The sequence below is a fragment of the Gallus gallus genome, chromosome 2, assembly GCF_016699485.2.
Source record: "Gallus gallus isolate bGalGal1 chromosome 2, bGalGal1.mat.broiler.GRCg7b, whole genome shotgun sequence".
Classification (NCBI taxonomy): Eukaryota; Metazoa; Chordata; class Aves; order Galliformes; family Phasianidae; genus Gallus; species Gallus gallus.
In genome coordinates, this window is record NC_052533.1 from 53,557,679 (window position 1) to 53,583,882 (window position 26,204).

At 40.2% G+C, this 26,204-nt stretch overlaps 1 protein-coding gene across 4 annotated transcripts in view; it reads left to right on the top strand.

Moving 5' to 3' along the window:
- The window catches only part of CNTNAP2 (contactin associated protein 2), a 909,905-nt gene that overhangs the window by 604,451 nt on the left and 279,250 nt on the right, over window positions 1-26,204 (top strand). For all 4 annotated transcript variants that reach the window (XM_025147595.3, XM_025147597.3, XM_025147596.3 and 1 more), the window contains one exon: window positions 10,546-10,665. In XM_025147595.3, coding sequence (XP_025003363.2) covers window positions 10,546-10,665 — 120 coding nt within the window. The remainder of the gene's footprint in view (window positions 1-10,545; window positions 10,666-26,204) is intronic.

The window sequence follows — 26,204 nt, forward strand, 5'->3', positions numbered from 1 at the left end:
CAGTTACTCTGCCCCAAGTAGCAATGCATGAGGTTGTTATGACCAAAGTTCAGGACCCAGCACTTGTTCTTGTTAAAGCACATACAATTGAGCTAAGCCCAGAAATTCAGCCTATCCTGATCCCTCTGTAGGGCCCTCCTACCCTCAGCCAGATCAACATTTCCTCCCAGTATGGTGTCCTTCCAGCTTACTGAGTGTTCACTCAATCTCTTCATCCAGATCATCAATAAAGATCTTAAGTAGGGCTGGCCTCAGTACTGATCCCTGGGGAATACCACTAGCGACTGGTCGCCAGCTGTATTTAACTCTATTCGTCACTTCTCTCTGGGCCCAGCCATCCCAGACTACATCCAGAGCCTTAGATACTTATATAGTCTTTTCTGCAGAAGACACATTTAGAAATTGCATCAGAATATACAGCTGAACATCTGAAACATTTGATTTTCTACACTCAAAGTCTAGATGAGAAAAGATAGTGTTATAATATTTGTCTTGTCAACACTGTAGTTTCAAAGCAATAGAATAATAACATGATTTATCAAAATATGCTTTGAACTTTATTTAAAAATCTTACAAATTTACAAATATGTGGTCATAAGAAAGAAGTAATGTATGGCTTTCCACTTCACTGAAGACTGGGGGAGTTCTGAGAACAACATAGTTACTTTTTTATTTTGTAACTCAAACAGATTTATTAAAAAAATCTAGAAAAGGATTACAGATTAACAAATGTATTAATGCATTATGAGATCAATATAGGTCTTAATAATTCACTGACTGTGGAAACTTTTTATCTTACAGTTTAATAGAAAGAAGGGGAGAATCTGAAGAAACAGTAGCAAACAAACTTTCAAAAATGCAACTGCTGCAAATAATAATAATACTGCAGACTATTTTACTTGTTTACCCTTATCTGACTGAAATAGACCAGATCATCCACTAATAGTAATGTTACTTAGGTTCTCATGTGTCAGGTTGTATAATCATGAGCACATAGGTGCTCTAATTATCATAAGAGAATGTACAGGCAACTAGAGTGCCTCCAGGAAGCAGTAGAATAACCCACTAATCCAAATGTTAGCTATCATTTTTGACAAAACTAAGAGAAAGTCTAAAGCTGCTAATACCTTCCAAGATGAAAGTGGTTTTCGTTTTTCCCTGGTAAGTTTCCAAAAATGTCTAATATGTAGGAATTGACTAGCAGAACCTCTATTTAAGAAAACCTAAAGACACTGAAGTATTTTCCTCAGTTTATTACACTTCTTAATATTTAACTGTCATCTGAATGTTGCATCATAATTTGATAGTCAATGCCATCTATCAGCTGTATACTAGAACTTTCTTATCTGTGCTAAGAAAGAGACTTTGGTTTGATGTCAATAAGGATTTGATGTTAGTAGAAACCAGTTATTTATTTTAAGGATATGCAGCCTTCAGCATTAAAATCAGAATTGTATCCAGGGCCTGTATTGTGAAATCCAAACGTATGATCATAGAGCTCTCCCTTAAGAAAGAAGAATCAGGCAAAAACATATCCAATTAGCCATAGATAATTTTTAAAACTGAAATTATCTATTTTTCATGGGCCTAGTAGATTAAAATGATGTTCCTATCCTGATCCTTAAAAACTCCCCTAACAACTGGAAAAATAAGTCTTTTTGTTTGTTTGTTTGTTTAACTGAAAAAGATACTGAAGATTGAACAGTACATCAAAAATAGTTGAAGTTTCTCAGAAAAGTCATTAGGGACATTCTGACAAACTGGAAACAGAAAGTTGTATTATCTATTTACATCCAAGACATTCTGACGCTCTTTGCTAGCTTGTTGAAGAGGGAGTGACTGAAAAAAAAAAAAGGAGTTAATGCCTATGTTACTTTCCTCATGTTTGTTTTTATTCAGTCTCTCAAACAGTCCTCCACTGATTAATTTTCTTTCACATCTTTTGCTCGCAAGTAACATACTAAACTTTGGTTATGTATTATCATGCATGTCTTCTTTACTAGAACTTTCATTTAGTCTTTTCCTGTGAGATTAAGGAATCAAGCACAGTTTCTATTTTATTTTTTTTCCCCCAAATGCAGTGGTAACAAAAAAATACCACTTTCAGTCTGGATTTTTAATAAGCCTATGAGTGATTCTCTGGTAAACATCTGCTTTGATGTCTGGGATTTAAAGAAGTAGTTATGTACAGAGGAAGCCATGTATCCTGAAAGTGCTAATACATCCCAGTTGCCTGATATCCTTGCTGAGTCCACTTCTTACCCCATCTTCCCATGGGCCTGGGTAGTCAAACTGTGGCTGGTGCTGGGACCCACCAGTCTGCCCTGAGCTCTCCTGCATTAGATTTTTTTTTTATTTGTTGACAATACTAAACTGGGAGGTGGTGTTGACTTCTTGGAAGGATGAGAGGCCTTGCAGAGGGATGTAGATATATTTGGATGTAGATATATTTGAGCAATGGGTGAACAGGAATGACATGAAGTTCAACAAAAGGAAATTGTGAGTGCTGCACCTGGGAGAGAGTAATGCTGAACACAGGCACAGGCTGGGAAACAAGTGGCTGGTGAGTGGCTCAGCAGTGTGGGTGGTGTGCTGGTGACAACAGGCTCATCATGAGCCAGCAGTGTGCCCTAGCAAACAAGAAGGCAAACCACATTTGGTGGCTTTGTTGGCCACACTATTTCTGATGCAGGCCAGGCTGCCATCTGAGCACACTGCTGCCTCATGCTCAGGCAGTGATTAACCAGCACCTCCAGGATCTTTTCTGCTGGACAGCTTTAAAATCACTCTTCCCCAGATTTGTGTTGCTTCATGGGGTTGTACAGCATTTGACCCTTAGCCTTGTTGAATATCATATGATTGAATTTAGCCCATCAGTTCCCCTACAAAGATTCTTCTGCAGAGCCTTTCTACTCTTAAATAGATCATCTTTGGTATTATCTGTGAACCTAGTGAGGATGCATTCAATCCTCTCACCTAGATCACTGACAAAAATTTTAAACAAAGCTGGTCCCAGTAATGAGCTTTGGGGAATGCCTGTGATGATCAGCCATCGACTGGATTGAACTCCATTCACTGTGACACTGTGTCCCGACCACCTGGACAGTTATCCACCCACTGATCTGTACAACTGTCCATTTCATGAGCAGCCACATTCTCCAGGAGGATACTGTGCACTAAAATCCAGGTAGATGACATCCAGAGCCTTTCTTTAATCCACTAAGCATTTATTCTTGCCATAGAAAAAGAACAGGTTATTCAGGTGGCATCTGTCTTTCATAAAATCCATGCTTCATGTAATCACAGAATCAGAGAATGTTAAGGCTGGCTGGAAATCTAGAGGTCATCTGGTCCAATCCCTCCTCACAGAGCAGGATACCCATGCCCACACCCAAGAAGCTTTTCAAGGTCTCCACAGATGAGACTCCACAATATCTCTGGGCAACCTGTGCCTGTGCTCTCTCACTCACAACTCGTAAGTGCTCCCTGGTGTTCAGAGGGAACCTTTTTGCTCCAGTTTGTGCCCATTGTCTCTTGTCCTGTCACAGGGCATCACTGAAAAGAGTCTTGGCTCCATCTTCATTGCTCTTTCCCTTCAGAGGTTTAAGAACATTGATGAAATTCCTCTAAACTTTGTCATGTAGGCTGAATCCTACCTCATTCAGACTCTCCTCATGGGAGAGACTCTTCAGGTCCTTAATCATTCCGGTGGTATTCCATTGGACTTTTTCCAGTATGTCTCCTCTGTTATGGGTAGCTTAGAACTGGACATGACACTCGAGGTGCAACCTCACCAATGCTGAGTAGGATGGATCACCTCTGCTGGCAATACTTTGCCTAACACAGCTAAGAATACTGTTAGCCTTCTTAACACCAAGAATACACTGTTGATTCATGCTTAACTTGCTATCTACTGAGACCCTGTATCCTTTCATACAGAGCTTCTTTCCAGCTGGGTGGTCCCCAGCATGTTCTGATGCCAGAGGTTTTTCCTCCCTAGGAGAAGGATACAGGACTCTGCATTTCCTGTTGTGGAACTTGATAAAATTTTTATCAGCCCACCTCTCCAGGTTATGTAGGTCCCTTTGGATGACAGCCCAAAGCCCTGGTGAGTAAGCCACTCCCCTGTTTTAACATCATCTGTGAATTTATTGAGAGTGCACTCTATCCCATCATCCAGATCATTAATTAGATGTTGAACAGGGCTAGGCTCATTTTTGACCCTGAGATACTCCACAAGTTATCAGCCTGTCAATGGTTTAAGGGCTGGTCCGGCCCAGTTCCGCAACTAGTGGGGCGGAGGGATTTCGCAAAATCCGCGCCTCCAGGAAGGGAAACAGGGGACCCCAAAATAATTAAAAACAGCGGCAACAATCTGAGGAGAAACAAACTAATTTACTAAATATAGTATCGGAATGTAAGATAACACACTATAATACAATATAAATCAACAACAATTGAGAGAAAGATTGTCCGAGAGCCAAAGGCCTTACGCTAATACTGAAGCCTTGCATGCAGTTGGGTGCAGCAGTAGCGAGCCGATCCGACAGGGAACACGGCGAGATGAGAAGAGAGACAAGTCAGATGACCTGCGCCCTTATATCTGTTCCCTTGAGCAGGAATGATAACAGTACTCGAAAAGGCTCTTGGGGGATGTAGTTCTTCTTCTCTTCCAGACAGGTACCCGGAACTAAAGCATTTGCTCTTTAACTCCCAGTACACTGCATGATGTTGTGATGTGGAATACTGATAACCAAAAATCATAAAACCATGACACAGCCTCCAACTAGACTTTGCACCACTGACCACTGTTCTGTGGGTCTGGCTATTTAGCTAATTTTTGATCCACTTCATCAATGGCTTCTCTATGAGGATATTATGGGTGACAGTGTCAAAGGGTTCAGGAAGACAATATGCACTGCTCCCCATCCATCAGGACAGTAATTTGACTGTAGAAGTTTGTCAGGTTATTCAGGCATTACTTCTTTGTGAATCCACACTAAATACTACTAATTATTTTCTTCTACTTCATGTACCAGGATTTTTATTTTTTTTATTTTATTTTTTTTCCAGAATTAGCTGCTACATCACATTCTCAAGGATCAAGTTGAGACTGTCCCGTTTATAGTTCTTTGGTTCCTCCTTCTTAACCTTCTTGAAGATGAGAGTGATGTTTGCTTTTCCCCAGTCTTTGGACACTTCTCCCACTTGCCACAATTTTGTAAAGATTGTATAGAGTAGCCTTACAATCACATCTGCCACATCCCTGAGCACTTATGGTTGTATTCCATCAGGGTCCATGGAGTTATGAATGTTCAGTTTGCTCAAGTAGTTCCTGTCTGATCCTTTTCCATCAAAGATACATCAGCCTTTCTCCAGCCATTCAGTCTAGGACCTGGAATTCCTGAAGATCCACTTTGGAAGTGAAGACTAAAACACAGAAGGCATTCAGTTCCTCAGCATTTTCACTGTCTCAGGAAACTAAGTCTCCCATTTCCTTCAGGAGAGGGACCACATTTTTCCTAGTCTTTCTTTTTGTCACTGAGATACCTGTGGAAGATCTTCATGTTTCCTTCAATGTCCATGGACAGATTCAGTTCTATCTGGGCTTTTGTTTTCCTAACTTGGTCCCTGGCTTCTTGGACAGTTTCTGTGTATTCCTCCCATCCTTTATGTCCTTGCTTCCACCTTCAGTACACCTTCTTTTTGTGTTTGGATCTGTCGAGGAGCTTTTTGTTCATCCTTAAAGGCCTCCTGGTGTTTTTACCTGACATCCTGTTGGTTGGGATTCATTGCTCCTGAGATTAGAGGAGGTAATCCTTGAATCCTAACCAACTTCCTTGAACTCTTCTTCCCCCCAGGGCTCTATCCCATTGTACTGTATGAAGCAGACCACTTATGAGGCCAAAGTGCTCTCCTGAAGTCCAGGGTAGTAAGCTTGCCGAGCACTCTCCTCATAGCCCTAAAGGTCTTGAATTCCACTGTTTCATGATAACAGCAGACAAGACTCTATAGGTGAGAATGAAGCGTAGCACAGAACCTCTCTTGCTGGCTTCTCTGTTACTTGAAGAAGAAAGTTATCATCAGTGCGTTCCATTGATCTCCTAGATAGCTCATATGCTTCTGTGTTGGTATTCCAGCAGATATGTTTGGAGCAACCCTTGTGTTTATGAAGTAAATTTGTTTTGTCCCTCTTTCTCATCTTTCTGTTATGCTTTTAGCCCCTTTTAAGGGGTTTGAGAGCTGAAACCCACTTGAGTGATATAAACTCCAGCACCTCCACCACCGCTTAGTTTTCAGTATTTTCCTGGGAAGTTGGAAGTGATTGAGAGGTATAGCTGGGCTTCATGGATCTGTTGCACTTCTACTTTTGCCACTTTTATGATCTTTTAATTCTATTGATTCTGATGAACCTACGTCTATCTTGTGCTCCCGTAAGGCTGAAGAGATACCTTCCTTCATTAGCAACAACTTAGAGGAGTTTATCCCCTGCAGCAACCATATTCACTGAAGAAAAAACAAAACAACAACAAAAAACATATAGTAACATGTTCATTTTGCCAAACTGTCAAGATAGTTCTCACATTTTTAATTAGTTTTTTACATATAAAAGCAGGCTATTTCATAGCTGTAAAAGAAAAATTGCCTTTTTACAGTGATGAAGAAACTTTATTTCACTGAAATGCTAATGGAACTCTATGGTAAAAGCATGTACCTAGAGTTACAGCAACCTAGAGTTGCTAAGTCCTTTTTATCTTTCAGTTACTCTGCTTTCTTGAGATAGCCAACAGCAGCACTAGCAGCGCTGAAAACTTTCTGGGATAACTTGATCTTTGTATCAGTCAAAAAGTAGAACTGGGTTAAAAACATCTGTTTACCTCCATGAGGAAAAAAGCAACCTAAGAGAAGTTGTCTTTTTCCATCTTATGGCTAACAATCTGGAGCTAGAAAAAATATTCTGTAAACTGGGTTTCTGAACCATTTACTTTTCTACAGCTGTTAAAGTTCTAAAACTAGGAAAGAAATACCTCCCCTTAACTGTTCAGGTAAGCAGTTTTTCTAAAGTGGAATAGGACTCATGAGGAAATTCATCAATAAAAATGCTGTAGAATTCTACATGGTTGGAAAGTGTTTTTGTTAACTTTTGTATTACTACTAACATGTTCTCCCTTACTCTGCTTCCCTCACCTAATTTTTGTAAGAAGAGAGACTTCTCCCATCAGGTCATGCTCAAGCCCATTGTGGTGAAATAGCAAATGGTAAACTTCAAAATACATTAGTAGTTATTTTGGTCAGATGATTAGATTACTAGATTTTCTGCCAATGCTACTACTGTCAAAGAAGCTTGGTATTTCATACTAAAACTTTAGATTACACTTTTCTTTTTTCTTCCTTTGGTACTTCTTTATACTTTGTTTTAGAATTCTGGTAGCACCTTTCAAATTTTAGCATGATGTGGATTTGGTCATCTCAGTTTGACCTGTATTATTCAGGTGATTAAACTTTTAAAAGACTATACCATCTTTCTTCTAGGTGTTTTTTTTTGTTGTTGTTGTTGTTTGTTTGTTTGCTTTTTTGGTTGGTTGGTTGTTTTTTTTTTTCATTCTTCTGTACTTTTCCCATGATCCTTAAAGCTCAGATCACTGTTCTGTTCTGAAAGTTTTTCATCTCTTATTGCTTAAAGACAGTTTTTGATAAGATGTGAGAGAATGTCAAGATGAGTGAGAAAGTCATTTGTTGAGGTTTTCTCCTTCCATTCTTTCCAGAAAGAATGTAACTGATTTTTTCTTTTAATACTTGAATGCATTGTGCTAGAAAATTGCACATCTGGCCATCAGGGCAGCTGTAGTGAGTTTTACCTTTAGCTAGAAATATTTTGATGTTTTGATGTATCCCGAATTTCCTTAAAAGTATACTGTGGTTTTTGACCAACTATTAAGAAAGCAAATGCACTGTTTTCTGCATGTTAATTTTACTGGCTTGAGGAACAGAAATCTATTGCCCCCAGTGTGTGTTAGGTTTTTTTTGGTTCTTTTTTTACCTGTCTTTCAGAACAAATCATCAGTGTAAGACCTGTCCCTCTCCTTGTTCTTATCTCTCTAACCATTTTTCCTCATTTACCCATGTACTCTACCAAATCATAGAATTGCTCAGGTTGGAAAAGAGCTTCAAGATCATCAAGTTCAACTGCAACCTAACCATACTACCCTAACAATCCATTGCTAACTTATGTCCCTAAGCACCACATCTGAACGATTATTAAACACATCCAGGGATGGTGAATCAACCACCTCCTTGGCAAGCCTATTCCAGTGCTTAACAACCCTTTCTGTAAAGAAGTGTTTCCTGATATCCAACCTAAACCTCCCCTGGTGAAACTTGAGGCCATTTCCCCTCATCCTGTCACCTGTCACCAGTGAGATCATCCCTGCTCTTTCTGCGGTCACCTTTCAGATATTTGAAGAGAGCGATAAGGTCTCTCCTCGTTGATGTCTTGCATTTTGCTGACTTGTCCTTTACTAGATCTATTGATTGTTTTGCTTCTTCATAGTAACCTTCACCAATTTTCTGATTTAAGGTTTTTGTTTTGATTCTGTCAAGGTCTTTTCCTTACTATATTCTACTTTCATTTTCTTATGGGGCTTAATGAACTTGAATGACTTCTAAACCTATGACTTGTCAAATATTTATCTTTTCAACTACTATAGGTATTCTTTGGTTTCATAGATCTTTTTTTACCTGTTACATATTTCATTGATTTTTTTTTTCCCCCAGCATTTCAAAAGCTCATTTGAAGGAAACATCTAATCACAATGTATTCCTGTGGCATCTTTCCTTCTGCATCATCATCTCCTTTTTGACATCTTGTTATCATGTGTTACTCCATTCCCATACAAAGCTGCCTAGTCTACCTGAGCTTTCCAATCCTGCTGTTACATAACTGGCTACAATTAGTCATCTGAATTCAACATAAAGGTCTCTTTCTTTGATCAAGTGTCTCCATTAACCATCTGTTAAAATTGTTGCTATTTTATGGTTACAGTTACGTAATATCTAGAGAACTAGAGATATATTTCTGTTGGGGGGAAAAAAAAAAAAAAAAAAAAAGTTATATATTCCCTAACAGTACCTTGCAAGTGAAAATCTGCATGACATGTCTGAAAAGAGGCAGAGAATCTCCTTGATAATGGAGTAATTAACCTTAGTGTGGGAAGCAAGGAGGGGAAATGATTTGGAATTGTTCATAATTTACTGTGTGTCTACTTCTTGCACTAAATTCACTTTAGACCCTGTAATGAACAAGTAACATCTTACAGATTTTTTTTTTTTTTTTTTTTTGGTAGCATTAACAGAGATTTTCTTCATTCATACATATCAATCCTTTGTATTCAAGTCACATTAAAATTTGAGGGGTTTTTTTTCAGCTCTGCTTTCCTTCCTGCATCTCAGATGAACAAAACATCTCATCCTTATGAACATCTGAAATAAAGTCAGTCTTAGTAGCAGATCAGTTGTAAGAATTGCTAAAAAATCACATTAAATTTTAGAGTGAATATGAAATCAGGTTAAGCAAATATTTCCTTTATTTTAAGATCTGATTGGTTGATTTCAAATAAAAACAATCAAAAAAACCAAAGAAGTTGTCCAACCTAGCCCTTAGACATGATAGAAGAGTTGGAAATAAATAAATAAACAAACAAACAAGTGAAAAATAGTGTTGCATAAAAAAGAATTATGTAACATAATATATATAACTTCTTCTGTGCATAAAATGACTTGTGTTCATTTATAATTCATATCAAAATAATCCTACATTCCAAAGAAAATATGGGCATTATTATAAAAGTCTATCAACAGCAATAATTATAATATTTGTCTGAGCTATTCATATAGCTGAATCTGACAAGCAAATTTATGATTTGAAATAAAAAGCAGCATACAGAGTTCAAGGTGAAATAAGAACAAAAGAAACCTGCTATGTCAGTTAAACTTCTTCAGTAAATATTTAGACATTTTAGACATTCCTGGAACAGAGTATACATATGTAGATATATACTAACATAATTGCAGAACTATATAGGGCCAGGTATTACTTGTATTGACAAAGTTCACAATTTCAGGTCTTGAATTTATTCTGAATTGTAATCAGACATGAAAAAAATCTAAAATTCAATTCAAGAAAAATTAAAACAAAATTCATATATCTCTAGAAACAAAACTAAATGGAAAAGTTACTTTTGAAAATGCTTGGTTTTCCCTTTTCCCTAAATTATTGGCATTCTCTTCCCATTCTGTCTTTTTCTCATGTGAAATAAATAAATAAATAAATAAATAAAATAAAATAAAATAATAAAATTGTATGCATCAAGAGTTTAACCACTTCTGTATTTTTCAGAAAGATACCTTGTTTTCTGTGAAAGTCAATATTTTAACACCAAAGGAATGTTTCTTGACATATAAATAAAGTCAATTTATTGCTTTTGCAGATTTTTTTTTTTCTCTAGAATATCAAGATCCTTACTGCTGTATTTTATTTTATTCCAGCTATTTATGAGCTCTCTTGTGAAGCATACAAACACTTGGGCAAAACTTCAAATTACTACTGGATAGATCCAGATGGCAGTGGAGGACTGGGACCTTTGAAAGTTTACTGCAACATGACAGGTAACTGTGCTGTATTTGTTAATCTTTATATATATATATAAATATATTTATATTTAATTAATATTATAATATTTATATATGTATATAAAAGAAATTTTTGTGAGGGAAGTTAGGGTCATCAAAATTTAGCCACTGTGCATTATAGTATGATGAAGACAGTGACGTCCTAATTTCCTAAGTTTTTTGAATCAAACCTATTAATTTTAATAGGCCATTGTATCTTCAGTGCTGCATTATATAAAATATGTATAGACATATGTAACCATTTACCAATACTACTATGTTTTTGTAAACTGTATTTTTTTGTAATTTTATTTTAGCAAAGGTTTTGATACTGTCTCTTGCAGTACCCTTCTGGATAAAAATGTCCAGCATACAGCTAGATAAATACATAATATGATGGATGAACTATTGGCTGACAGGTCAGGCTATAAAGGTTGTACAGTTAATGGAGTCCCACCAGGACGGTGGCCAGTCATTAGTGGGTTTCCACAGGGCTTCATTTTAGGACCAGCCTCTTTAATGTTTTCTGTAATTACTTGATATAGGACTTGAAGGTATACTTAATAAGTTTATGGATTACATTGAATTGAGAGGAACTGTTGACCCCCACAAGTCTGCATCAAGGGAGGGTCAGACTGGGTGTTTGGAAAAGGTTCTCCACCAGGAGTATGGTCCAGCACTAGAACAGGCTGCCTGGGACAGCAATCATTAAATCAAAATTGCTGGAGTTCAAGAAGCATTTGGATAATGCTATGAGACACAGAGTTTTATCTTGTGTGGTCCCGTGTGGAGCAAGGATTTGGACTCTATAATCCTTGTAGATCTCTTCCAGCTTGGTATATTATATGATTCTATGATCCCATGATGCTATGTTTGTTGAAAACTAGTTCAGTAATGTCTGTGGTTCATGCATGCCAAAGGCAACTTCTTCAAAATGTCAGATTACTTATTTCTGTCCAGGTATTAGTAACTTTCCAACACGTACAGGAGAAACAAAACATGAGTTTTCTTATTTGTCTCTTTTTCATGCATTTAACTTGTGTTAGAATGATTTATCTTGCGTAGTTTCTGAGACTGTAGTATAAAACTTCATCAAAACATTTAAGTTTTGGTTTTGTTGTGTGGGTCTTGGATTTCATTTTGTTTGTCTATTCATTTTGGTTTTGATTATTTTTGTTGGTTTGGTGTATGTTTGGTTTGGTTGTTGGCTTTTTTTCTGTTTTTTGTTTTGTTTTGTTTTTGTTTTTCCTGTTTTTAATACTGGTTTTGTGTGGATAATTTCTCGTTTGGGCATTCTCATTTGAGATACCCTGTCTCAGTCATCTGTGTTGACATGCTGAGGCAGAAAGTTGCGGTAATGAAAAATGAAAATGGGGTAATTTTTTTCTCCAGGAGTATATTATTTATTTGTTCTGTTAATACATGACAATCATCTCAGCAATTTTACTGATTTCAAATTTGGGGCTGCTGATAAAACAGATGTGTCCCCTGACTTTCCCCATATGTCAGCACAATAGGCTTGAATTTTAATCTATTTGCATTGGAAATCTGTCATACCTGTGAGTCTTCGGACTTCAACGTTGGCAGCTTGAATATGTAGGCGCTATTACAGGTTGAAACAGTAACTTTGTCTTTCTAGAGGTCACAGTCCCTGAATCTCATCTGTATCTCTTTTCAGAAACCTGTATCAATTTGGGCTTGTGGGTGTTTTATCATTAGTCCAGTTTGACCAGGGGAGGGAGACTGAATTTCACCGGCAGGGGGAGACACTTGAAGAAGGATGCAAGGCACATACAACAGAGTCCACAAGTGCCTGTTGGAGAACCTGATATTATCATTGTTTCATATTACCATTAATTCATATGTTTGAATAGTAAACGTGTATGTAAGAAAAGAATCTGATCTAAGCTCTAAGACTGCCATAAATTGTTTTGTGTCTGGAGAGATAGGTCAGACAATTTGTACTGAGACAGAGGTATAAAGGCAGTCTTTCAGATAAGTAGATCCTGACCCATTTAGGGCTTTTAAAATCATAACTAGCACTTTGAACTGTATTGGTAACTAATTAGGCAGGCACTGAAAGGAACAACACCAAGAATTGCTGATATATTACAGTGATTTCTACTATGCAAAATAACTTCTGTGTTCAGCACTAGCTGTGGTTTTTGAGTACTCTTCAAGGGTAATTTTTTAAAGTAAAAATACACTGTGGTAGTGGCATCAGGCATAGAAAAAAAGTGTACATATCCAGTACTGCATTGCTGCTCATATATTTTAAATATAAGCACACAGTAGAATGTTCAAATAGCTTCTACAAAACCGAGGGGAAAAAGAAAATAGAAACAAATAAGAAATTAAAAGTAACCATTTCATTTTCCTAATGTTTCTCATGTAGAATTCTAGAATAAGAGAATTGATCAGGTTGGAAAAGACCTCAAATATCATCAAGTCCAACCGCAACATAACCTAACAACCTTCTGCTAGATCATGTCCCTGGCACCATATCCAAATGGTTTTTAAACACATCCAGGGATGGTGACTCAACCACCTCCCTGGGGAGACTATTCCAGTGCTTAAGAACACTTTCCGTAAAGAAGTTTTTCCTGATATCCAACCTAAACTATCCCTGGCACAACTTGAGGCCATTTATCCTCATCCTGTCACCTGTCATCAGTGAGAAGAGACCAGCCCCGCCCTTGCTGTAGGCACCTTTCAGGCACTGGAAGAAAGCAATAAGATCTCCCCTCAGCCTCCTTTTCCCCAGACTAAACAGCCCCAGTTCCTTCAGTCTCTCCTCATAGGGCATATTCTCCAAGTCCTTCACATGCCTTGTTGCTCTTCTTTGGACCTGCTCCAGCACCTCAGTGTCCTTTCTGTATTGAGGTGCCCAAAACTGAACAAAGTACTCAAGGTGGTGCCTCACCAGTGCTGAGTACAGGGGCAGGATTACTTCCCTAGTTCTGTTCATCTCACAGTTTCTGATACAAGCCAGGATGCCATTGGCCTTCTTGGCCACCTGGGCACACTGCTGGCTCATATTCAGCTGACTGTCCATCAGTACACCAAGGTCTCTTTTCATCAAGCAGCTTTCTAGCCATCCCCAAGCCTGTAGGGTTGCCTGAGGTTGTGTGATGAAAATGCAGGACCTGATACTTGGCCCTATTGAAACTCATATAGTTTGCCTTGGCACCAAGGTAGGACTGATAGATCTGTAGCAACCAGGCTCATCTTTCCAGTCCTTTTTGAAGATGCACCTTACATTTGCCAGTCTCCAGTCCACCAGTGCATTCCGTTAGCCAAGACTATTGAAGGATGATGGAGAGTGGCTTGGCAACCACATCTGCCAACTCCCTCAGCAGTCTAAGGTACAATCCATCTGGCCCTGTGGACTTGTGAGTGTCCAGCTTTTGGAGCAGGTCCAAAATCATCTCATCATGGATCATGCAGGGTCTCTTCTGTTCCCCATCCCCATCTACCAGTGTAAGGAGCTGTGTGCCCAGGGAGTAACAAGTCTTACCATTAAAGACTGAGGCAAGGGAGGCATTAAGTACCTCAGCCTTATCCCGATCCTTGGTAACCAAGTTGCCCTCAGCATCCAGCAAGGGATGGAGATTCTCCCTAGCTCTCCTCTTACTGTTGATGTATTTATAGAAATATTTGTTGTTGTCCTTTATCTTAGTGGCCAAGTTCAGTTCTAGCTGGGCTTTGAGTTCTCTAATTTTCTCTCTGTACAGTTTCACTACATTCTTCTAATTTTTATAAGTTGCTTGTCCACGCTTCCAGAGACCATAAGCTTTCTTTTTGTTCTTGAGTTCCAGCCTAAGGTCTCCATTCAGCCAGTGCAGCTTCCTTGCCCATTGGCTTGTCTTCCATGACTTGGAGATGGCCAGCTCCTGAACCTTTAAAATTACTTCCTTAAAGTATTCCCAGTCTTCCTGGGCTCCCATGCCCTCCAGAACTGCCTCCCAAGGGAACCTCTCAACCATGGTCCTAAGGAGGTTAAAGTCTGCCCTCTGGAAGTCCAAGGTGGCAGTTCTGCTGACTCCCCTCCGTGGTTCAACAAGGATTGCGAAATCTAGCATCTCATGATCACTCTGCCCCAGGTGGCCTCCAACCTTTACGTCCCCCACAAGACCTTCTCTGTTAAAAAACAGCAGGTTCAGGATTTTGCTTCCGCTCATCAGCTCCCTTACCAGCTGTGTCAGGAAGTTATCTTCCACACACTCTAGGAACCTCCAGGACTGTTCCCTATCTGCTATATTATAAACCCATCAGATGTCAGGGAAGTTGAAGTCCTCCACAAGAACAAGGGGTAGAGATGTCAAGACCTCACTCAACAGTCTATGAAGTGTCTTATCCACCTCTTATCCACCCACCATCCTGCTTTGGTGGTCTGCAGTAAACTTCTACAATAATGCCCTTCTTATTGTCCCTCGCTTTTATTCTGACCCATAAGGTCTCATCCCCATCAGCACCATCATTCATTTCCATACATTCACATTCTTTCTTAACACAGAGGGCTACACCACTGTCTTTCCTGCTTTGCCTATCTCACTTGAAAAGTTGGTAGCTATCAATCACAGCACTCCAGCTGTGTGAGTCATTCCACCATGTTTTCATGCTGGTGACTATATTACAGTTTTCTGACCGCACAATAGCCTCCAGTTCCTCCTGTTTGTTACCCATGCTGTAGGCATTAGTGTAAAAGCACCTGAGCTGGCCCACCTTTTGAGTGGCAGAAGCCCTAATACCCTCTTGACCATACTCAGGTGTTTCCATAGCCACCAACCTCACACCAACACTTGTGTTCTTCCTACAAAAGGGTGAGTCCTCCTCCTCCTTCAGGTCCCAGGGCACAAGACTGTGGGACCTTAATAGCACATACCTCTCCCACAAAGACTGGCACATTACATACAGGCTCCATTCCAGTGACCCCCGTTACACCCCCACCCCCCCTCATACTTAGTTTAAAGCTCTATCAATGAACCTTCCCTGTTCCCATCATAAGACCCCTTTTCCACCAGTAGGATAAGCTTATTCCCATTGGTTGCCAGCAGGCCTCGTCTCATGTAAATAGAGCAGAGGTCAAAAAACCCCAAACCCTGCCAGGCACATCAGGCTCGCAGCCGGGTATTAATCTGCTGACCCATTGCATTTAGTCCCTCCTCATTCCCTATAAGTGGAAGGATAGAGGAGAATACAACTTGTGCTCCAAAACCCTTGACCTGTAGCCCAAAGGCTCTGAAGTCCTCTTTGATAGTCCTTCAGGAAGTTCTTCCTGTATCATCACTGCCTACCTGAAACAACGGTAGGGGATAGTAATCTGAGGGCTGTACTAGGGAAGGAAGTTTCTTCCTCACATCTTTAACGCAGGCTTCCAAAAGGAAGCAGATCTCCCTGTGTAGAAGGTCTGGTCTACACATTGGTCCTTCTGCTCCCTTCAGCAGAGAGTCACCAGTGATAGTGACCCATCATTTTTAGTTTGCTGAGGAGGTTTTAATGCTAAGTGTGATCCTGCTAGACTTTGGTGACAAGAAGAATCACCATCCCCACCACTGTCCAGTTGCCCTTGCAAAGCACTGCACCTGTTCTGCAGGGGCAGCTGGGGAAGTAGGGGAATCGCTGGGTGGGTGCACCTGCATTACCAAGTAGGGACGTTTTGCCATTGCCCCTTGCCCCCCAGTTCTTCACCATTGTTGTTAGGAGAAGGAGGAGGAGAGAACAGGGGGTTCACTGTAGCAGGAACACTGTCCACCTGCCAGTTCCCCCCTGTTACCTGTTTGCAAGGTGGTAGGAGATGACATGCTTCACATGGAGCCTGAGCTGGCTGCCTAGATCTTAGGGCCAGTAGGGACTGGTATCACCAATCAACCTCCCTCTCACACTCCGTAATGCTCTTCAGCCTCTCGACCTCCTCCTTCGGATCAACCACAAGGTTGAGTAAATCATTTAGCTGGTCGCATCAAACACAAGTGCTGTCTCCATCACCTTGCATTGCAAAGGCCAGGCTTTGGCACTCACTGCAGCCAGAGACCTGTGCACTAGCATGTTATTGTGGCACCTCAGTCTGGGTCTCCACATTTTTCCTGGCAATAGTCTTCTGCCAGGGTGCAGCCATGGCAAACCAGCAGACTCACTAGCAGTATCAAGGGTAGTCCTTGTGGGGTGTGACTGATTTGCTCTGCCCTGCTGCTGGTAGCCCTGGCTCCACCCTCGCTGTGTTATCAGTCTGTTAACAGGTGCCCCCACACTTACCACTCAGTGCAGTGAGATAACAAGCCTTCTCACTGTGTAGTCACATGAATGGGTGGCTTACAGTTTCTCCGCGTTTGAATGGCCTATGTGAGACACACACACTGACTCCTCCTCTCCATCCCTGGAGATGGAGACCATCCCTCCTGGAGGCTTTTTCAAGGCAAGAGGTGTGGATGCTGAGCCCTGGCAATGCCCACATCCCATCAGCTGCTCTCGTTAGAGCTGCCAGGCTGCTGTTAGCTTAGGGTTTCCTGGATAAAGAAACTGACTGAAACCCCCTGTACCTCACGATCAGTCGCTGCAGTTCTAGCCAGGAAAGCTCCAAAGAAAGCAGCTAACATCAGCTATCAAGCAGCTAACCCTCGGTGATGAGGGCTGTTCCATCAGCTGCTCCTCATAGGACTTGTGCTCCAGATTCTTCACCAGCTTCGTTGCCCTTCTCTGAACTAGCTTCAAAGCCTCTATGTCTTTCTTGTAGTAAGGAGCCCAAAACTGAGCACAGTACTAAAGGTGCGGACTTCCCAGAGCTGAGTACAGAGGGATGATCACCTCTCTGCTCCTGCTGGCTACACTATTTCTGCTACAAGCCAGGATGTCATAGGCCTTCTTGGCCATCTGGGCACACTGGTGGTTCATGTTCAGTCAAGCATTGACTAACACCCCTGGGTCATTTTCCTTTACACAGTCTTCCAACCACTCTGCCCCAAGCTTGTAGCATTGCATGGGGTTGCTGTAACCGAAGTGCAGGACCCAGCAGTTGATCTTGTTGAACTTCATGCCATTAGCCTCAGCCCATCAATCCAATCTGTCCATGTCTTCTGTAGGGCCTTCCTACCCTCAGGCAGATTGACACTTCCTCCCAGTTTGGTGTCACGTGCAAACTTACTGAGAATACACTTAATCCCCTCATCCAGTTCATCAATGAAGATATTAAATAGGATGGGCCCCAATGCTAACGCCTGAAGAGCACGACTTGTGACCAGTCTCCAGCTAGATTTAAGCTCCATTCACCACCTCTCTCTGTGCCTAGCCCTCCAGCTTGTTCTTTATCCAGCAAAGACTGTACCTGTTCAGGCCACTGGATGCCTGCGTTCTCAAGAGAATATTGTGGGAGATAGCGTCAAAGACTGAAGTCTATAGAGAATGTGTCAGCAGCCTTTCCTTCATCCACCGGGCAGGTCACCTAGTCATAGAATAAGATGAGGTTGGTCAAGTAGAACCTGACTTAGATGAACCCATGCTGTCTGGGCCTGATCCCCTGGTTGTCCCACACATGTTGTTTGTGACGTCATATATTTCTGAATATCTAGATTCAGTTTTATCTGGCAGTTTTGGTTTCAGGTGTACCAAGAAAGATGTACATGTTAACAGCATTCCATTTTTTTTTTCTGTTTCTTTCTTTTTTTTTTCCTCTTGGGAGGAAGAAGAGGCTTCTGTATATTTAATAAGATTTTGTGTCTTTCCTGCAAGAATTTTTAGAAAGAAGATTAAGAAAAAAGAGGAACAATGCACAGGAACCATAGATGCTTAGTTAATATACCCTAATGGCTCTATGGAATGTCAGTGGAAGAAGCTGACCAGCATTTCTGTCATTCTTTGGTGCCTTTATACTGTGGCTAGGGAAATCATGGTGTTGGTGTCATTTCTTCCACTTCATAATTTAAACCAACGATGCAAAGCACAACAGGAAGATTTCATAGTATATTTGACCAGAACATATATCAGTTAATTATTTATATTGGTCTTGAAGATATTATGCCTCTGTGGTGTGGCTTTAATCTCACTTCATTATCCAAATAGATGCAAGCATAATGGCTCTAGTTGAGTGGTACTTGCCCTATCTCCTTTCTAATACAATCATTTTTCCCTAAAACTGTATATCTTCAAATTCTTCAGCACAAGAAAGGATATGAATCTGTCAGAGCAGATACAGAGGAGAGCCACAGAAATAATCAGAGGGATGGAGCATGTCTCCTATGAAAAAAAGGCTGAGAGATGGGGCAGTTTAACTTGGAGAAGATACGTTTCCAGGGAGAACTTCATGTAACTTTTAAGAAAGATGGAGACAGACTTTTTTCAAGGGCTTATAGTGATAGGACAATCATTGCAATTGAGTCACTAAGTTCAGGTGGACATTTCTGATATACAGAAATATTTTCCTTTATTTTCTTTCCCCTTAAGATTTGGTCCTTAAACAACACTTCAAATAGTGTCTTTTCAGTGTGACGTATTCAGAGCTGGTTGTTTCTAACTGCTTGTACTGTCTTGCTGACAGATAGTGGGACTAGGAAGTAAACAGCTTACCTTCTGCCAGTATTTCTTCTTTTGTCATTTTGTTGAATAATGAAATCAGTGTAACTAAAATAACACAGAGCTGATGAATTTAAGTGAAACAGTTCTAGAAATCCTAACCAGCATTAGGGTGCAGTAATGCACACTGATGTATAATTCTCTAAATTAGTTTACCTTACAGTGCAGGTTAAATGTGCCATCACTATTGCTCTTAAAATTTTCCAATTCTTTCTTCTTTTTGTTTTCTCTGGTAAATGCTTTTTAAGAAGAAATGGTTCAGTAATGAATAAGCTGCAGCAGACATCCATTTTGATCTCTATTTACAGAGAGAGGGAAAGTGCTTGTTGTGGAGATCTCCTGCACAGGCAAGAGATGTGCAGAATGACTTCCTTCCAAGGACTTACTAACAACTAAAGTTAGTGCAGAGTATGGAAGAGTGTGAATTTACAGTGTTACAGAAAGTTTATGTGAATGCTATCTTTGAACACTCCTAATAAACTTCAAGATTATATATGTGCTTGGAATTTATCACTTAGAATCAGTCTTGGTGCTTGTCTACAAAAGAAAACAAGCATGTAGTAATTATAATGGCGATTTACAGTAGATACAGTATTTTTCCCAGTTTCTAGATTGGAGACTTAAGTACAGTTTTTAGGGCTAGTATGCTGTAAATTCACCTCTATTTCTGTTGCTCGTGGCAGGAGACAGGTAGAACTGAACTCTTTTTTCATTTGTTTCTTCTGAATGTTGGATTTTTCAAATCGTAAAACCATTTGCAATACTAGTGAGATGAGAAAAATTGAATTTGTATTAAAGTAACTTTACTGCAAAATCAATATTTGCAAATCTCAAGTGAGACTGTCAAAATAGTCATAAATTTCAAATGGAATGAGCATTTTTCAATTTTATAAAACAACTTTAACTCCTTCTATCTTTATACCTGAAATAGTTTCAAACTACTACATATATCTTGAAAGTTATATATGTATGTCTATGTGTAAATATATATTACACATGTACATATACATGGAGAAATATATATTAAAACGATATAGGGAGGTGGGAGAAAAAGATACTATGTGCTCTAATTTTCTTTCCTCATCATTTGTGTACATCAGATCTTCTGCATACAGCATGTTGCAAAGAATGTTTAGTTTAATGACTGTTGTGGTACCAACCCACACAATTCAACAGAAATTGAAACAAGTATGTTCATATCAAAAAATAAAATTGGAGATTTCACTTTTTTATGGGTTGTTTTATACAGTTTGTGTGTGATTTGTGGTGTAGGATGTTGTACGGCACATTGCGGTAATCTAAACTGAAGTGACAAATGCACTGATGATGTTAAAAATCATGTTGTCTAGTAAAGAGACAGCTTTCTCCAGTCTGACAAGTGGGAAGAAAAGACACTCGTGAATATTGAATACAGTCATCAAGTGATACTTACAAATCCAAAAGGGCCTGCAGGCATCAATTCTTAAAAAATGTGAAGCACCCAAAAGTAGAGGAAGATGGAAATAATTTTTATTGTATCTTCAAATAACTTCACCTTGTGAGAAATGCTTGTGTTCAATAGACCAGTCTCTTATTTCTTAAAATAATTGCCAGCATATAAAGGGAATACTCATATCAGTGTTCTTGTGACTGTAATTGTCAGGAATATATATAAAAATAGAGTTAACTAGGATCAAATTTTCATCTTCAAGTATCTTAAATGAGATTTCTGCGTAGTACTGTTAGAAAATGCAAGGTTGCTTTGATTTTAGATTTAACTTTGTCTACCACGTTCTGTTCTCAGGTTCATGGGAGTAATTCGATAGCTATCAGACAAGCATTTAAGACAGTACAAATTATCAACATCTCCATTTCTGTAACAGAAGTTGGCTGCAGTTCTCAAGCAGATTAGTGCTTGAAACTTACTGAAGAACAGTATCAACTAAGAAGCAGTTTCTGAAAAACTGGAACTATGAAAGAAAATGGTATAATTATTCTCAAACTTTAAATATTATACTGATCTTCTTGGGAAATATTATCAAATTAAAAAATAAGACTAAGTCTAAAAGGAAAAAGGTTGTTTGTAATCAACATAAGTTTGAGATTCCTGCCTGGCAGCTTTATCTTTTATTTACTTCCATGCATCTTAAGGACAGCCCCAGTGGTGTTCAGGGTAACAAATGGTATCAATGTGATATGTATTCTGCTATTGGCAGGAACAGGGGAGAAAGATTCATGGCTGTTTTCATTTTACCCTGACAGTATTTTTTCCAAGCTAAGAAAAGAACCCATAATTCCACAGTGTTTCCTCTATCCTCCATCCAAGTAGCGCTTCCTTCCTGTACTCCAGAATTTTCCTCTTTGCATGACTTGTAAGCCTGCTGATTTGGGCGCAGATCTTCCAGTTTCCAAATTTTTGACAAGCCAACTTGCTGAACAACAAGGAATTGTCATAATTTAATATTGCTTGATTCTTTATTATATGTGTAGTGAATCTGACAACAAATTTCATTTTTACCAGCGGAACTGGCCATTACACCTTTAAGCCAGTAAATTTTTCATTGCTAATATCAAGGGTTCTACAGTCATTTGAGTCAGTTACTCAAAGTTAGGTGCATATGAAATAGGAGCTAGAGTTCCCTCTGAAGAAATAGTCACCATGCCTCCTATCATTTCTTAGATAATAGGGTATAATAAGAAGATAAAAATATATATAACTCTCCAAATATAGGGAGGTGAGGAGGTTATTTAAAATATGTATACCTAACAGCTAGATACAGACACAACAGTATGACCTGCCTGACCAGTTTATTACAAATCTTAGTCACTTAGGGAGATGGGAGAGGAAGACAGGCAATAGAAAAGAGATAGGAAATAAAAACAAGGAGTCTTTGTAGAAAGCAAGAGAGATGGTCACCACCATGGTTCCAGCATTGCTTCTAGTATCAGATGATGATCTTCAGTAGTGACGTCTCATTTGAGGTTCTGTTGTTCAGTTGACAACTAACAACAATAGTACAAATGTCTTACTTATAGTCCAAGAAGATCAAATCATCTTTTTTGGAGCTACAGCTTCTGGCTTAGGGATCGCAGCAGGAACTCCTTTGTTCCTATCTTTCAGGCCTTGGAAATTTATGTCAGCAGATAAGAGGGAGCGCAGAGATCATAGAATCAGAAGGTTGGAAAGGACCTACAAGTTCATCTAGTCCAACTGTCTTCCCATTGCCATTGCTACCACAAGCTACTAAACCATATCTCGTAGCTCCTCATCCAGATGCCTCTTGAACAGGATACAGCGGTATCATCCCCTAATCTCCCATATCAAGCTAGAGTTATTTGCCCACAGGCCAAGTCTTCAGCCAATTAACACTTAAGAGTACTCCAAATATCTGTGAAGAAATAAGTGTAGAATTGCCCTTATCACCAGAAAACCTCATGAAGGACCTTTGAGGCAAGAAAGGAAGAAAGGTTCAGACAGTTACTTTTTCAGAAATAGTTACTGACTTAATGCATGTATAAATAAATACTTATAAACGCATATATTCAAAGGACCAACAAACCTACATCTATTAGTAGTACTTCAACACAAAGCACCTGCAATGGTTCAGAAGATGCATTTAATTGTCTCCATTCTCCAGGGACAAAGAGTATTAGCTACTTTTTTTTTTCTTTTTTTCTTTTTTTTTTTTTTTTGACCACACAATAGCTTTCCAAGAGGAAAAAAAACATAAATCAATTTAGTAGTTAAAACTCTAGCGAAATACCAGGTAGAGTGAGTTTAGCTATTTGAACTGGAATATCCTGTGTATCAAAAATCTCAAAAGCCATGACTTTTCAAAAAGTGATAGTAATGCAATAGAAAACACAACAATGACAGGAGAGCAGCAAGATCCCAAGCTGCAGTGAGCAAAGATTCCCCCAAATTCAACAACAGAAACAAAGGAAAGAAGTTACTTACATTCAGAAAACCTCAGGTACGCAGGAAACTCCAAAGACACACCCTTACGTCCTCTGCCAACCCTTAAGTGAGATCTGGGAAGGGGTGGGAACTGATCACTCAGCTCCCCTCACTCAGCAACCCAGAGCTCCCCTGGGTTGGCCCTACCTTCTCACCAGGTGTTCAATCACTGCTTGAAAAAAATGATTCCACTACACTGCACACATTCACAACGTGGACTAATGATTGAGCAGGTTAAAGATAAGCCCTTTCCATTATGGTGATCCGGCAAACTGTGACAATTGTACAGTTTGCCCATTGCACTGTAGACTCACAAAATATGAGATGATTGATGACTGGTTCATGGTTGAAGTTCATGTTCTATTGTGGGCCAGTACTCAGTGGTTCTCCTGGAGGCACATGGTTGCTTGGACCGGGGAAGGTTTGGCTCATGTTCCATCAGTCCCGTATAATCCACTACTGGGCATCACGCTGATCTTCCAGTGACACTGGAGCACCCTGATGCCATGTTACTCCTCCTGGTGATCCTGTAGGCTCAAAGAGACTGATAAGGAGTAGTATAAATCTCTCAGAGGTACAAGAAGGAGGAGGTCTGCCATCAACAACAAGATACAGGCCATGTTCCTGTCCTGGATCAACACTTCAGCTTGCACTGGGGCATGTCCGGTCACAGTTACCATACCCTTTGGCCTGATGTCTGAGAATATATAACTATGTTGAGAACCAGTGCAGGGGGCCTTGATTTGCCACAAGGACATGATTAAGGTCGCCTTAGCAATGAAAACTGAAGCACTGATCACACTGTCTGCAGACCTCCAATAATCTCCCCCAGGGTACAAGTAGGCCACAGCACTTTGGTCTTACTTGCACCTTCCAAGGCCATTCTATTTTATGGGTACCTGGGTTCTATGTTCTCAGGGGCAGGGAGTGGAAGATTATTGTCATTGTCAATCTGGGGTCCTAACTGATTATTGGTGCCCGTAATTTCGGTCCTAGGTGAAGAGGCTTGTGTTGTCTGGAGCATCTTCAGGGCATTGGCTCTGCCATCTTGAGGCCTTTCATTCCAGTCCCACAGGGCTTCATAGAGTGTCTTTGTACTGAGAGTCTATCTTTAGGGCAGATTTAAGAATACCATTATAACATTCAATGAGGCCTGCCACTGTCGGATTATATGGCAGGTGGAATCACCACTCAATGTTGTTTCCTTCCGCCCAGCATTGTACTATTGCACCAGTGGAATGAGTCACCCTTGTTGACTTAAGATGCTCCGTAGGCAGACATCCACTTGGTGAATGCCTTCATGGTATATGCCGGATTTGCTCTTGGCACAGGATAGGCCTGCATTAGCCCACTTGCAGTGTCAATGGAGGTCAGGGCATATCTTGCCCCCTCAGACTGAGGGAGGGGCCCAATGTAATTGACCCGCCATTGCTGGAGAGGATTGTGTCCTCTAAAAAGACTGGGTGTAGTTTCAGGCAAGACTCTCAGTCTCATCTTGGTGAAAACATTGTAGTCTTGGCATACCTGGATGATATCAGACAGTTGTATGTGCATCCCTCATGCTTTAGCAGCTGTCCACATTGTCTTTTGTCCAGCACGCCACAGTTTCTCATGTAACCAGCAGGTGATTTTTTTGAATGGTGAGTCTTCAGCCCATGAAGCAGTGTGATGGCTTCATCATTTCCCAGTGACTGCAGAGGTGGGTGGCCAGAAACATGGTAGCCATGTATGGTCCTGTGTTTAACCACATTCCATGTTTAACCAAATACCTGTGCCTCAGATTGGTCAGGCATGAATAGTCCATTCCCGGGATGCTCACTGTGTGATCCATAGAGTGAGCCCCCAGCACACAGCCCAACTATCTATGCAGATATTCAGCATACCATCACAGGATTTCTTGGCTATAATCATCCATACAGGTTATTGGCTCTACTGCCTGTAATGTGGAGAAGGTGGCCAATAACTGTTTTTCAATCATACTATTACTCTCTTCTGTTCTGTGTTAGGCCTAAGACCCAAACATACCTGAGGTTTGAATGAAATTCTGGCGCTGCCATTGGCTCCAACTGAACCTATCCCAAGTCACATGGACACCTAGTTTGGCTGGAAGGGTGGGATCAAATATACCCAGTACCTGGATAACAGCTAGTTTTGCTTTCTGGAAGGTTCCTTTCCTCCCCAGTCCCATTCTTGGCCTTCTTTTTTTTTTTCTAAGTTGATATAAACCCCTCAGCACCTGCACTAAGTGGGGCATAAAGGAACACTAGTATCCCAATATACTCAAAAGTTCTTTCAGCTGCCTTGGCACTGTAGGGACTGGGAATGCCTGAACATTGTCTGTTATTGCACTGGGTAGTACTTTAGTCTTTCCCAACCAAACTATACCCTACAAGTAACTTCACCAACAAGCCTGGTCCTTGCACTTTCTGTGGGTTAATAACCCACGCTTTCTCTTGTAGATAGGTAGTCAATAAATCTACTGTGTTTCCTACTGCCTCCAGTGAGTCAGATGTTAATGTGAGATCACCGATACAGTGGTACAGTTTGATGTTATCGGGTTATTGCAGTCTGCTAGGTCTCATGCCTCTAGGTTATGACAATATGTAGGTGAGTGCACATACCCTTGCAGCAGGACCTGATTGGTCCACTTCCTGCCTCCCCATGTAAATGCAAACTGATCTTGCAATTCTTCATGGATGGGAACACTGAGGAATACATTTTCCAAATCTAGGACACAATGGTAGGTTTCTATCATCCTAGTCAATGTGTCCATCAGGGAGGGAATATTAGATATGGCTGCATAAATCAGCAGCATGACCTTATTCAATTCACTGTAATCCACTGTCATTCTCCATGTGCCATCTGACTTCCATACTGGCCATATGGAGGATTTAGACACCTTATACTCTTGGGGTGGGAGACACCCAACCCCCAGCTTCAACCATATCTGGATTACAGGGATGGTCTGTCCTCTGAACACACCAGTCATCACCCAATCTCCCTGCAATTAAGTTGGATCACCATAGATAATCAA